This window comes from Wallemia ichthyophaga (genome assembly GCF_000400465.1).
Source record: "Wallemia ichthyophaga EXF-994 unplaced genomic scaffold scaffold31, whole genome shotgun sequence".
In the NCBI taxonomy this organism is placed as follows: Eukaryota; Fungi; Basidiomycota; class Wallemiomycetes; order Wallemiales; family Wallemiaceae; genus Wallemia; species Wallemia ichthyophaga.
This window is the reverse complement of record NW_008806304.1, coordinates 23,333-37,143: the sequence shown is the minus strand read 5'-3', so window position 1 is coordinate 37,143 and position 13,811 is coordinate 23,333. Positions and strand designations below refer to the sequence as shown.

Sequence of the window (13,811 nt, the reverse complement as noted above, 5' to 3'; positions counted from 1 at the left end):
TCGGGAAAAAGTGTGGAATTTTCGAAAAACATTCCTGAATATTGAATAGCTATCTTGTCATAAATTCAACGTCGTCCTGATAACATAAAGTGTGTTGAACATCTTCATACTCTTCCATAGCAATAGTATCGATTGTAAAATCATGTACAGTTCTGTTCATGCGTTAGTGATGTCCTAGCCGTTTGATTAATGACATCAATGTTGCATTTATTAGAATCATACGCATCTAAGACGAATTCGGCGACACTGCAGTAAAATGTGGGGGTTCGTTTGCTAACGAATAGTTGCTTCGTGCGCACAAAGATGTGATCTCGTTGCGAGATTTCAATTCTTTAATCTTTGCTTTTTTTCCAGAATGTTTTGTTGCTTTTGATAGAATAATTTTTTCATCATCATCAAACTGTGAAAATATATCTTAGGACACCTTGTCGATGTTATCAAGAATATCATTAGACAGATTAAACACGACGAGCAATAAGTCAACAAATAAATTATATTCTATAAGTAATAAAATTATACTTTATCGAGATTGATCATCACTATGCTTGTGTTCCTGGTCCTGTTCCTGGTGCTGATCCTGCTCTTTCACCTCATTCGCCACCTTCCTCCGCTTGGAAGCGTTGACAATTTGTTTGTGTTTTCTTACATCCTCTCTACCGACGTTGGTACCAGCAGCTTCGTGAACGGTCTCTCTCTCGATCGGTCTCTTTTTCAAAGCCTTGCGCTGATTGCTTGAAGGTTTCTTAAGTTTGAGCATCCACTCAGGCACGTCGCATCCGCTGCTTTTCATGACATTAACGACAGATTTGAGATATGGAGCGTCGTCATTAGTGAAGAAGGTGATGGCCTGACCGACCCTGCCAGCTCTGCCCGTACGACCGACTCTATGGACATACGAAGCGGGGGATTGAGGAAAATCGTAGTTAAGTACGAGATTGATAGCCTGTACGTCTATACCGCGTGCGAGAACGTCGGTGGCGATCAACACCCACACATCACCTCTGCGGAATTGTCTCACTACGTCGTCTCGCTGAGCTGGTGTGCGTTCACCGTGGATGACATCAACTCTGACTCCATCATAAACAAGCTCATTGAAGAGTTCATTCGCCCTGTCGACGCTCTGCACGAATATTAGCACAGGCGGTTTCATCTGTCCTTCTTGAACGAGCTGTCTGAGAGCGAGCAGCTTGCCATCCTCTCTACCGACATAGGTTAGTTTCTGGTTAACGCCTTGAGCTGCTGCGTCTTTGCGCCCAATAAGCATTCTGACTGGTAGGCGGAGAATATTTTGTGCAATTTCTTCAACTGAGGCTGGCAGCGTGGCTGTGAAGAGAGATTTGCGCAGTGAAGGGTGAGAGCAGGCGCCAACGATAGTATCTACCTGATCTACGAAACCCATTTCGAGTAATCTATCAGCTTCGTCGAGGATGAGGTTGCGCACGTTTGACAAATCTACTTCCTCAGACTCGATCGCGTGTTTAAGGCGGAGAGGGGTGGAAATGAGGATGTCATGCTTGGAGCGTGTTGAAGGATCAGACTTGATAGTAGCTTGGTTTGCTTTGCTGAGAATGGAAACACGCCATCTCCTGCCAATACCAACTCTTGCGAGCTCGTTGCGTATTTGTTGAGCGAGTTCACGGGTTGGAGAGATGATTACAGCTCTGAAACCTTCTTTCTTTGGTTGTGCGAGCGTGTGGAGAAGAGGGAGTAAGTAAGCGAGAGTTTTACCAGAGCCAGTTGGAGCAACGGCGAGAACATCTCTATCAGAGCAAGCGAGTGGAATAGCTTGAGATTGAACAGGAGTGAGCTCATTTAAGAAGCTGATATTGCGCATCAAGTAATTTTCAAAGTTGAGAGCTGTTTTGAGTTCTTGTACAGATCTTAGTGGAGGCTGAGCATTATCCGATACATTAACATGCATTTGCTTCCTAAGCTTGTTGGATTCATCGATCGTAGGTGGAGTGTACTGTGTGTACTGAGTTTCTGATTGCTGCTTAGCGGGTTTAACGGGTTTGTCGGAATGCTTTAAGTCTCCAAAGAAATCTAAATCTTTTGGGAGCTGCTGTGTGTCATGCTGATTGACCTGCTGAGCGTCTTGTCGCTGAGATTTCTACGCTTTGTAAGAAAAGCCGGGAAAAGCGGAGAAAAAGGTAGAACTAACATTGAACAGCTTTATATCATTATTAAACTTGTTTTTATTAAAGAAAGTACCGGATTTGGTCAGCAAACTGAAGGCATCTGACATATTAGATGGAGGAGATAAAGGAGACAGAGGAGTTTAGTAAGATTACAGATGTAATATTATTTAGAATTGGTGTTCAAATTCCTAGTATTTTAGAATAATTATATTTCACATTTAATTCACAAAGCTACATCATATGTTCCCATTTTTAATTTTATTCCGGAGATAGGGGCGATTGTCGAGTTAATTACTCTTATACCTAAACGGCGATCATCGTATGTCAAATGAAATGTACATCCACGCACACCCACTAACACCACTCACAGATGCAAGTATTCGTTAAAGTACGCCACCCAGCCACTCCGATTTAATCCCTCTAACACGCCACAGACACTCACAGGCAAAACTATAACCCTCGAAGTTGAATCACAAGACACTATCGATAACGTAAAGACTAAGATTCAAGATAAGGAGGGTATCCCACCTGATCAACAGCGCCTCATTTTCGCTGGTAAGCAGCTCGAGGATGGTAGAACCCTCGCAGACTACAACATTCAAAAGGAGTCCACCCTTCATTTGGTTCTCCGTTTGCGTGGCGGTATGCAGATCTTTGTAAAGGTGAGAATTTTCATCTGGCCACTCGACCCACTCTCACGTTTCACCTCTAGACCCTCACCGGAAAGACTATTACGCTCGAAGTTGAATCACAAGATACCATTGACAACGTAAAAACTAAGATCCAAGACAAGGAAGGTATTCCGCCAGACCAGCAACGTCTCATCTTCGCTGGCAAGCAGTTGGAAGATGGCAGGACTCTTTCTGATTACAACATCCAAAAGGAGTCCACCCTTCACTTGGTCTTGCGTTTACGCGGTGGTATGCAAATCTTCGTCAAAACTCTTACCGGTAAGACAATAACCCTTGAGGTTGAGTCACAAGATACCATAGACAACGTCAAGACCAAGATCCAAGATAAAGAAGGAATTCCTCCAGACCAGCAACGCTTGATTTTTGCTGGAAAGCAACTTGAAGATGGTCGTACACTTTCTGACTATAATATTCAAAAGGAGTCCACCCTCCACTTGGTTTTAAGATTGCGTGGTGGTATGCAAATCTTCGTCAAGACACTCACTGGCAAAACTATCACGCTTGAAGTCGAGTCTCAAGATACGATTGACAACGTCAAGACTAAAATCCAAGACAAAGAAGGTATTCCACCAGATCAACAGCGTCTAATTTTTGCTGGAAAGCAACTTGAAGATGGTCGTACACTTTCTGACTATAATATTCAAAAGGAGTCCACCCTCCACTTGGTTTTAAGATTGCGTGGTGGTATGCAAATCTTCGTCAAGACACTCACTGGCAAAACTATCACGCTTGAAGTCGAGTCTCAAGATACGATTGACAACGTCAAGACTAAAATCCAAGACAAAGAAGGTATTCCACCAGATCAACAGCGTCTAATTTTTGCTGGAAAGCAACTTGAAGATGGTCGTACACTTTCTGACTATAATATTCAAAAGGAGTCCACCCTCCACTTGGTTTTAAGATTGCGTGGTGGTATGCAAATCTTCGTCAAGACACTCACTGGCAAAACTATCACGCTTGAAGTCGAGTCTCAAGATACGATTGACAACGTCAAGACTAAAATCCAAGACAAAGAAGGTATTCCACCAGATCAACAGCGTCTAATTTTTGCTGGAAAGCAACTTGAAGATGGTCGTACACTTTCTGACTATAATATTCAAAAGGAGTCCACCCTCCACTTGGTTTTAAGATTGCGTGGTGGTATGCAAATCTTCGTCAAGACACTCACTGGGAAGACAATTACACTCGAGGTTGAATCACAAGATACTATCGACAACGTAAAAACAAAGATTCAAGATAAAGAAGGGATTCCACCCGACCAACAGCGTCTCATTTTTGCTGGAAAGCAGCTTGAGGATGGTCGCACACTTTCTGACTACAACATCCAGAAAGAATCAACACTTCACTTGGTGTTGAGATTACGCGGTGGTATGCAGATTTTTGTCAAGACGCTCACTGGAAAGACGATAACGCTTGAAGTTGAATCACAAGATACCATTGACAACGTAAAAACTAAGATCCAAGACAAGGAAGGTATTCCGCCAGACCAGCAACGTCTCATCTTCGCTGGCAAGCAGTTGGAAGATGGCAGGACTCTTTCTGATTACAACATCCAAAAGGAGTCCACCCTTCACTTGGTCTTGCGTTTGCGCGGTGGCCAATCAATGTAATGCACGATGAACTTGGGAAATGTATCTATAGGTGATTCACATTGTTTTTTGTATATTTCTGTGCAATGCGCTTGTCTTGCCAACTTCCGTTGATTAATAAAGTCATCATGGCCGTGCATACGAAAAGCGGGAATCGCACGATATTGTGTTATGGTACACTGATGGTGCCCCAGATAGTCAAGAGTGTCCTCAATCAGGATAATCTCTCCCAGCTGAGGATATCGAATGCACTGCTGTTTGGCTACACGCGACACCACGTAATCGGAGAAGACTATCCCGCAATCACCACAGACAGTGAAGCAATACTCGAGAGAAGTCTCACGGAAGAAGAATCCACAGTACGCGGAGCTCTTATCGAAGGGCTTACAGATGAGCATATCAGTCTATTTGACCGCTTTGAAGGGTACGAGTATGATAGAGTGGCCACGAAAGCCTACAGGATAACGCCAAAAGAGATTTGCTCAGAAGATTGGAAGCCTTCGACCGCCAAGGTGGCTGGAGATGTCATCGATCAAGTCGATTGCGAGGTTTACGTCTGGAGAGACGGGAGCGAGCGACTGGAAAAAACGCTGTGGACTTTTGACGCTTTTGTGAAAGAGAAACTGCACAAATGGGTTAAGCTGGACTATATTACGTACAATCCCGATAACAACCCTGATAATACCCCCGATAACAATTCAACGAACTTTGCCTTCCTCCGAGATGATAAAAGGCTGGATAGCAGCGAATCAGGCTCGCGTGCACAGACACCAAAACCCAGAGCGTCAGAGTTTGGGAGAGACAGAAGGCAAGACTTCTTCTTTAGCGATGACTATGGTGGGTCTCATGAGCATGGATGGAACTCGCTTACGACCGATCGCAGTAAATCTGAATCACGGTTTGTTGTTATGATGTCTTGCGTACAACCTCCCTCACAACCCACAGGTTCTTTTGGCGCTGTCCCCAAACCCGTAATGCAAGCCTACAGGAAGATACAAGATAAAGTGGAGGCTAACCCGGACTTGTGGTATGTTGAGGCGGAGTACGAGGCACCCCTCAACCAAGCACGGCGAAGATTGTCTAAGCTGGTGAATTGCGACGATGAGGATCTGGTGTTTGTACCGGTGGGTTTAATGACACGCTTTGATGACTTCTGACACACCTAGAATGCCACACATGGTGTCAGTGAAGTACTGGCAAACGTAAAATTCAACCCGGAAGATGAAATCTTTGTGTTTAGTACGTCTTATCCAAGGTGTGAGATGCTTCACGTACCTTAAACACCGCTAACGTCCGAACAGCTGCGTAAATGCCTGCCGATCTGTTCTCGACAACAACCCCGGCCTGCGAATGACAATTATACCTCTATCGTTCCCAACTACACACGACGACATTATCGCAAGCTTTGAGACAACCCTGATGGGCTCAGCCAGTCCCAAACTGGCGCTGATAGATGCGATAAGCTCCAAACCCGGCTGCAGGCTGCCTTGGCAGCGACTAGTGGATGTGTGTAGAAAAAACCAAGTACTCAGTTTGGTGGATGCAGCACAGGAGATCGGCCATCAGGATGTAGATCTCAAAGAAGCACAGCCAGATTTCTGGGTGTCAAACTGCCACAAATGGCTATACACGCAGCGTGGTTGTGGGGTGATGTACGTCTCCAAAGAAAACCAGAAGCTGTTCAAGTCGAGTATGCCGACAGGACCATTTTACAACGCCCCAGATGTGACGGGTAGTGGCAGAGGATTCACATTTGCAACAATTCATTCTTGGAGCGGTACGATGGATCTCACCGCTTATCTCAGTGTAAACTGTGCATTAGATTATCGGGAGCAAATCGGAGGCGAGGCGCGCATCAATCAGTATTGCAGCAGTCTGGCTATCCAGTCTGGTAAAGCACTCGCTGAGTTGTGGGGCACTTGTCTACTTGATAATGACGCTTACGAACTCACTTCGAACATGGTCAACGTACAGTTGCCGGTAGATCTCTCACAGCTGGATCCTCATACTAATATGGCTGATTTGGCCAAGTCGATCCAACACCAACTTATGCATCCGTCTTGGTCGAGTAAGAAGTACTCTGTATCTGTATATCATCACGCATTCTCCTTATGGGCTAGGATCTCCGCGCAGATATACGTAAGTTATCAAGATGTTGTGTTTGACTTCGGGTATAAGGTTTTGGATGTTTGTAGAAATGTCTAGGTGTATCTATCGCTGTGTTTTTAATAGACGGGGACTGAGCTTCTCGAAATTACATTTTACTGTGCTCGTGCATGTCCGACTTGCTCGCATGTGATCAAGGTTTAGCCGAGGTAGTACAACTGAGAAGCTGCGCTGTGAGCGCAAAGACACGCCTGCCCCACTCTCAACCAACCCCACACCTCACCACGCCACGCCTCCATCGGAGCCCCATGCTGCGCCCTGGAAAGTAACCTCAAATTGCACGAAAGCCGCGCTGGATATACATAAAAGGTCTTGCTCGCTAATCGGGTTGATTATCATCAGTCCAGGTGTCAAAGGCAAGATGGTTTATCTGAGTATTACAAAACGCACAAGTGCCATGGCAACAAAGACAACTACAAAAAAGGCTGTCGGGTCATATTCGCGACTCCTCGCCACAAAAGCACCTCCTAAAGCGCCGCCTAAAGAGAAAGAGGAGGGCTCTATCGCCAGTGTCTTTGCATCGCTCTCGGGTGACAAGCCGGTGGAGCTTCCACAGCGATTTTCTCATCTCAAGAAGAATATGTGGAAGGACAGTCTGATTGAATCATGGAGAGACGTTCTCAGTAGACTGAAGATGGAGGTCGAGCACGTCGAAGCTCTCGGCTCAGACGCTATCCCGCGCCTACCTTTCCATCAGATAAAGAGTGGTATGGATGTAGATATACTAGAACGCATCAAGAAAGTCGGCTCGGTGGTAGTCGATGGGGGTGTGCCTGAGGGTGAGGCGCTCCGCTGGAAGCAGTCTATCCGCGACTATGCGCGTGCGAATAAGGACAGAGTGAGGGGGTTCCCTGCAGATGATGTCCAGGTGTTCGAGTTGTACCACTCTGTGGCTCAGACTGAGGCCAGATGTCATCCTGCTTTGAGACAGACGCAGGAGTTCCTCCTTAACCTTCTCCATGCCAGCGATCCGCAATCTGAGATCAGTCTTGGTTCTGTCATGTCTTACTTGGACAGATTGAGAATTCGCAAGCCGGGCGATTCCCAATTTGCACTGGGGCCTCATATCGATGGTGGTTCTCTGGAGCGCTGGGAGGATCCAGGATACAGGGCATGCTGGAAGCACATCCTCCAAGGCAACTGGGAGGAGCATGACCCATTCGACGTGTCGCCTCGCTTGAATGCGCAATTTGACTTGTATGGTGCAGCAGGAGGCTGTTCAGTCTACAGACCGTTCCAGGGTGAGTGAGGGATGTAAACTTTTCGACCGTAATTCTCTAACCTTGCGCCAAAAACAAAGGCTGGACGAGTTTGAGCAAGGTCGGGCCACGCGAGGGTACACTCAAAGTTCTGCCAGTCGATCTCAAGCTAGCAACAGCGTATATCATTCTTCGGCCATTCTTTGCGCCTGTCAGGACCCCGCAGCATCTGGACTTCAGCGATTGGAAGCTGGATCTGGAGAGCACGCACTTCCCAGGCGGCTCACAGGGTAGGACGCAGGAGCTGAGCAGTCACACGCACCCGCACTTGCAGCTCGATAAGACGATGGTGTCTGCGCCAAGTCTCTCACCTGGCGACCAGGTGTACTGGCACAGCGACGTAGTGCACGCCGTGGAGCCGGAGCATCACGGACAGAGCGACTCCAGTGTTCTCTACATACCAGCCATACCACTCACCATCAACAACGCGCATTATCTCGTCGATCAGAGGAGCAGATTCATCAAGGGTCTGCCGCCATCTGACTTCCCGGGCGGCGAGGGCGAGAGTCACTTCTTTGGTCGAATGCTCCCAGAAAACGTCGAGGCTGGTCCTTCACGCCAGTTGCTCGGCTTGGAGCCATTTCCTCGTCCACAGGGGGCTTCCCCCGGTGCTGAGCGCACAGTAGAGAAATCAAATGAGATACTGTTTAACTGATATATTCAGCGCGCGCTGTCTGGATTTGTGTATCTGAATTGCAAATTGATTTTCACGTTCATGTCTTGAAGTGCGAGTCGAGGTTTGAGCAATATGAGGATGGGAGTAGGCTAGAAGCGCACTGGTAGCTAGTAGATGTCAGCATCTTTATGCTTTCTGAAAGTAATTTGTGTGTTTCTTCCAAATTGACAGGTTCATGTGGCCAGCATTGTTAAGGGCTCTATCGGTGCTGATCGAAGGGAGCAGCGTGGACGTGCACCGTGTACTCTATCCCTTCCCGTGGATCACGACGCTTCGTGGGTGGCTCATGCTTCTGATGCGCAGCACTCGCTCACACTGTACAGATGCCGCGCGCATATCGCTAGCATACACAGCAAAAAGCCAAGCAGAATATGAAACCGAACGTGAATCTGAAACCGTGAGCGAATCGCTCCGCCCGCCAAAGCGGTCCCATATCGCCGCATACATCGGCAACTACCTCGTCCTAGCGTGGTCGGGATCGATATTGATAGCGAGTATACTGCAGCAGCCGTACACGCAGCTGCTTTCGCCATACCCGCTCATCAACTACGTTACGGTGCACATGTTTCTGCGCTATCTCCCTACGCCCCCGGCTCAAGTTGTAGATTTTGCATGTCCGCTGGTAGACGGACTGCTACGGAGTGGGGCACTGACAGGGGCAGTGCTAGGCAGCGCGCGCCACCCAAACTACGCCCACTCCCTCTTTCCCCAATTGGTGCTGGGTACTCTGGCACCTTCTGCGGGCTCGCTCATTGGGGGCGTGCTAGGCGTTACGCGTCCCCTCGGCTGGTCTCTCTCTACTCCTCATCCCCTGCGCGATGGCGTCGGCTGGATAGACACACTCGAGTTGTGGATCGCGCTTTTGTGCACCGTGTTGTACGGCGTGTTGACTCACTCGCATCCTGACTACACAGCCATCTCTGATTCTCCCTCTCACACTCACCTCGGCGCTCGCTCGGTCGTCATGCTCGTGCTGACTTGTGCGTATTTCTTCAAAGCTGTCGTCGTGCATGCGCGGGGTGATAACAGGGGCAGGAGCGGGACCAGCAACAGGAGGGATGGTAGCAATGGCAGCAATAAGAGCAAGGCAGAATAATGTAATGCATATAGAAAATGAATGTAATTGGCATACGTCATCTCATCCAAACCGTATCGGCTTACTCTCATCCCACTCTCCGAACTGATGAGAAGGAGAATCAGGTATCCTCGCAAAGGATTTAAGAGGGGAATTAGTGATGCTCTCTCTGCTCTCGTGCAGCGTGAGGCTCTCTATGTGCTTAGACAACTTCTCAATCGCCACTTGTCTCTCAAGTCTGCGGTGATGAATAAACTTGTCCACCCCGCCTTTCAGTCCATGAGCTAGCTGACTGAAATTGTTGTAGAACTGCAGTCCCTCGTTGAGATTATTCTTTATCTCTATATACGTGTAGTAGGCCAGGTCGAGCGCTTGCAGCTTGTCTTGGCGCGCGACGTAACCCGCGTCTGTCTGCTTGCGCTTCTCGAATAAGCTGTATAGCTGTCGCGTGGTGCTAAGCAGCGCATCTTGGCTGCTACTATTAGTCTCGAGTTCTGTGAAAATCTCGTCGTATTTGCGCATCTCATCTTCAAAGAGGGCGTCGAATATAGCCATATTTGATTGGCTGAGTGTGTCAGTGTCAGTGTCAGTGTCTGTGTGCTGATTGTTTTGGTTGTGCTCCTCGCTCACTCCACTCTCACTCCGCTTGCTCTCCTCAAACACTCTGATTATTTTGGTGCGGATATCGTCGCGTTTGACAATACTCTTCACGTCCTGCACAAGCACTCTGCGATCATCCGCGAGATCGTCGAGTTTCTCGAGTGCACTGCGCAGGCTGCGAGTGTTCTCGTCGACGGGGAGGGAGTGCGCATGAGTATGTACGTGTGCTGTATGGCTATGACTAGGCAACGACCGTCTGATGCACTCCACATCCGACGATATAAGCTCCAAATCCGCTCGTGCTGCCGCCATTTTCTGCTGAACTATCCCATCTGACCGCGACGCAGCCTCTAGGGTGTGCTGCAGCGACTGTATCTCTTGCGCGAGGGGCGCGTGAGCGATAGACGAGACTTGCACATCGGCGACACCGGCTGTGTTTGTGTGTGCATCGTTTTCATGCTGCGACTGAGATTGCTGTGCACGCACACGGCCATCTTCGTCCTCCTCCAACGCGAGCAAGTCGACAGCCTCGTCGAGCACGCCTTCGCAGCCAAGAGCGAGGAGTTGAACATCATCAACGAGGCGGTCGAGCAGGTTTAAGCCACCATCAGATCCCACCTCCTCCGTTTTCCTGAGTAGACCTGGGGGAATATCAGCGCGGCGATCACCCGCTTGCAGCGACCCTGGGAGATTAAGAGCGTGTAGTGCCTCTGCTTGCATCTTGTCGAGGTGGGCTGTATGTTGTTCAAGTTCGCGCACACGGCTGCGTTTGCGATTGCCCCACAGCTCGCACGCCGCGTCGACAGCAAGGGGCGTAAGGCGTGCAAAGAGGAGGGCGTCTGGAGGGATGGTAGGGTGTTGACTCGTCAGTGACACCCCCACTACACCTCTAACCATACGCGCTGGCGCTATCGCTGGCAGATGGTGCGGCGTTGGCACATCGTGCAGGTAGATCAAATCGTTGTCTTTCGTCCCCCGCGCTAGACTCTCTAGCACCGTCTCGTGCAGACCCTGCGTTGTGCGTGTGTGAGCGGGTGTGCGCTGTGTTGCTGTGCAGTCAATCAATAACCTACTTTGAGATCGTGTCTCACTGCTTCCAGGACTCGATTGCGATGGGTGAAGTCTATCGCTTTCTTTACTAACTCCGAGGCGAGATTGAGACGAGAAAGCTCGTGTCCGTATCTGAGCTGTATGAGCTGGTGTAAACCCTCACTCACACAAACTTACCTGCTCGCACTGAGATCATCGAGACTGCGCCTATACTGCGCGGCAGCGGCGAAGTGGTGTGCCTTTACCTGCATATGCGCGATCCATATCGGAGGAAGGGCATCAGCGGGAGGAGGAGTAGAGTTGAGGGCGAATTGGCAGGCCTCTTCGTAGAGATTGGATACCTGCGTGAGTGTGAGCGTGTGAGTCGGGTAGTAACCGCGTGTAGCATAGCACACCCACTCACACCCATCGATACCTTGGCTATAGAGCCGTTCTTGAGGTTATCCAGCACGGCTTTCTGCCAGTAGCATTCCTGCGCCTGGGCGAGCATGAGGGTGGAGAGCGTGCGGATGTAGTCTGGTGCGAGGTCGGGGGTGGTGGCAGTGTGGGTCTTGAGGGCGCTGAGGGAGTCGCTGAGCAAGTCGAACGCACCGGCAGACAGCTGCGATGGGAATGAAAAGGGAAAAAGAAAGACAAATCAGTGGTCTCACCTGCAGATCCTGGATAGCAGCTTTGATACCGTCAGTGGAAGCGCGACTGCGCTGGGCGGCGGATTGGGAGAAGGCGGCGGCTATGTTGAACAGCAGCGCGGCCTTCTCGTAGTGGATATCGGCGAGCGCGTAGCTTTCCTCGGTAGAGAAGGCGGCGGTGTGGGGGAAAGGGGTGGCAAAGTCGAAAGAGATTATGTCGCGCGGGAGTCTTGTGGATATGTACGTGAGCTGGTGGAGATATTCAGGGAAGCTGTTTTGGGCGTGTTGTAGCATGCAGCGACGTCGCAAATCACTCCAGCGGGATACATCGCTTTCGAGCGACTGTGGAGGAATATTCTTACGCGTTAGAAAGTCATTTACAGCGCTGGGTATGTCAATATCGCTGGCTTGCTTGTATGGCACTGCGAGCTGGTTCATCAGCGTAATCTGCTAAGGAGCGGGAGATGAAATATTTCAGCAAATAAACCAAATAAAATAAATGTAGTTTGATTCCCTTACAACCACCACCACCAATGGATCACATCACCAACCGTGTATTGAATGATATTCTCTGCGATTTGAAGGGAGATAATCGAAACAGCGTGTTATTTGGCACACAGAGATATCTGGTCGGCGTCGGAGGATTCCCCGGCTCCGGGAAGAGCTGTGGGTGGTGACGCTGCAAGGCACACACCCACTCACGCCCACGCAGCCTTCACGAAGCATCTCACAGATAAACTCACCAGCCACGCCATCAGCGCTGTGTGCGTGAGTATGGATGGCTGGCATTATACGCGTGAGCAGCTGTCTCAATTTCCAGTGCGTGGGGGAGTGTAATAAGGTTGTTGAGATAGCTGAAGCCGCTCTGCAGGACCCAGCTGCTGCATTTGCTAGACGTGTGCGTATGTCTTGTTTTGCGCGAAATCCCGCTGAAATCGGTCGCAGGGCGCACCTCACACTTTCGATGCGCAAGAGTACACGCGCTTCATCCACGCACTCAAGGATGAACCCAGGGTAGCACTGCAAGCACCGACATTCTCACATTCGCTCAAAGATCCGACGCCGGGGGGTGTGCAGATCGATGAGCACGTCGCTGTCGTCATCGTAGAGGGCAACTATGTCCTGCTAGATGAGGAGCGGTGGGCCAGTGCAGCCCACACGCTAGACAGGAAGATATGGATCGATATTGACCAAGCCATGACCAAGCAGAGACTGGTAAAGCGCCATATCGAGTCGGGTATCTGCAAGGACATCCTCGAGGCGGAGGAGAGGGCCGAGAAGAACGACCTTGACAATGGCCGCTATGCAAGAAGCAAGTTGGTCGAGGGCACTGACGTTATAGCCTCAGTGGAGGATGCAAATTTTGCCATGGCACAGTGAACTAGCCGGAGCGGATCAAAACAAATGTAACTCGATGGATCGATATTGGCGTGCGTACAAGAACACGATACACACCAATTTACTTCTCTGGGTTGGCATTCATTTTGCGCTTTCCGTTTGGCATGAGAGTAACGTTGACGAAGCGACGGTTGTAGAGCATACGCTTGTGAGCGCGGCCCTTAGGGGTCTGAAGGGGAAGTCAGAGGGGTCTGTGGGGATATCCACTAATCACACCTTCTTCTTCTCTTGTGGTTCAACTCTGGGGATGCGTTAGACTGGGTGTGTATGTGCGCACTATAACTCACTTTGGTGCTTGAGATCTGACCTTACCAGCACGAGCCAATGAACCGTGGACCTTACCCACTGCGAGGAGTGAGTGGGTGTTGCAAGGGAGAGCGAGAGCGTAGAGTGGCTGCGTATTCATGTAGCTATAGCCACACACACACACGCGCGCACACGCCTCCCTCTTTGAATTCTACTTACTGTTGAAGTTGTTACGCTGGAACCCACCAAAGTCAGAAATTTGCAATATTCACGACCACAAAATTTTATTTGAA

The 13,811-nt window shown here is 49.3% G+C and overlaps 8 protein-coding genes across 8 annotated transcripts; 5 read left to right on the top strand and 3 right to left on the bottom strand.

The window, feature by feature from the left end:
* Positions 1–520: 520 nt before the first annotated feature.
* J056_003208 (ATP-dependent RNA helicase ROK1) lies at positions 521–2,245 on the bottom strand (the record flags this gene model as incomplete). Its single annotated transcript, XM_009272185.1, has 2 exons — positions 521–2,110; positions 2,162–2,245. 2 exons carry the CDS (start codon positions 2,243–2,245, stop codon positions 521–523), a joined length of 1,674 nt encoding a protein of 557 aa, XP_009270460.1.
* Positions 2,246–2,508: 263 nt separating this feature from the next.
* On the top strand, positions 2,509–4,440 carry J056_003207 (Polyubiquitin-A; the record flags this gene model as incomplete). The annotated part of the gene is made up of 3 exons (XM_009272184.1): positions 2,509–2,526; positions 2,573–2,800; positions 2,851–4,440. The coding sequence occupies 3 exons, from the start codon at positions 2,509–2,511 to the stop codon at positions 4,438–4,440; spliced, it is 1,836 nt and encodes a 611-aa protein (XP_009270459.1).
* A 107-nt stretch (positions 4,441–4,547) lies between these two features.
* J056_003206 (uncharacterized protein) lies at positions 4,548–6,624 on the top strand (the record flags this gene model as incomplete). The annotated part of the gene is made up of 5 exons (XM_009272183.1): positions 4,548–5,256; positions 5,303–5,317; positions 5,365–5,543; positions 5,586–5,674; positions 5,721–6,624. 5 exons carry the CDS (start codon positions 4,548–4,550, stop codon positions 6,622–6,624), a joined length of 1,896 nt encoding a protein of 631 aa, XP_009270458.1.
* Positions 6,625–6,982: 358 nt separating this feature from the next.
* J056_003205 (uncharacterized protein) lies at positions 6,983–8,499 on the top strand (the record flags this gene model as incomplete). The annotated part of the gene is made up of 2 exons (XM_009272182.1): positions 6,983–7,826; positions 7,886–8,499. 2 exons carry the CDS (start codon positions 6,983–6,985, stop codon positions 8,497–8,499), a joined length of 1,458 nt encoding a protein of 485 aa, XP_009270457.1.
* Positions 8,500–8,695: 196 nt separating this feature from the next.
* J056_003204 (uncharacterized protein) lies at positions 8,696–9,616 on the top strand (the record flags this gene model as incomplete). Its single annotated transcript, XM_009272181.1, has 2 exons — positions 8,696–8,795; positions 8,844–9,616. The coding sequence occupies 2 exons, from the start codon at positions 8,696–8,698 to the stop codon at positions 9,614–9,616; spliced, it is 873 nt and encodes a 290-aa protein (XP_009270456.1).
* A 42-nt stretch (positions 9,617–9,658) lies between these two features.
* J056_003203 (pH-response regulator protein palA/RIM20) lies at positions 9,659–12,312 on the bottom strand (the record flags this gene model as incomplete). Its single annotated transcript, XM_009272180.1, has 5 exons — positions 9,659–11,206; positions 11,269–11,377; positions 11,423–11,586; positions 11,649–11,846; positions 11,896–12,312. The coding sequence occupies 5 exons, from the start codon at positions 12,310–12,312 to the stop codon at positions 9,659–9,661; spliced, it is 2,436 nt and encodes an 811-aa protein (XP_009270455.1).
* Positions 12,313–12,407: 95 nt separating this feature from the next.
* Positions 12,408–13,254, top strand: J056_003202 (Putative uridine kinase; the record flags this gene model as incomplete). The annotated part of the gene is made up of 4 exons (XM_009272179.1): positions 12,408–12,540; positions 12,587–12,693; positions 12,746–12,772; positions 12,820–13,254. The coding sequence occupies 4 exons, from the start codon at positions 12,408–12,410 to the stop codon at positions 13,252–13,254; spliced, it is 702 nt and encodes a 233-aa protein (XP_009270454.1).
* A 79-nt stretch (positions 13,255–13,333) lies between these two features.
* J056_003201 (40S ribosomal protein S30) lies at positions 13,334–13,678 on the bottom strand (the record flags this gene model as incomplete). Its single annotated transcript, XM_009272178.1, has 3 exons — positions 13,334–13,441; positions 13,489–13,513; positions 13,560–13,678. The coding sequence occupies 3 exons, from the start codon at positions 13,676–13,678 to the stop codon at positions 13,334–13,336; spliced, it is 252 nt and encodes an 83-aa protein (XP_009270453.1).
* Positions 13,679–13,811: the final 133 nt, after the last annotated feature.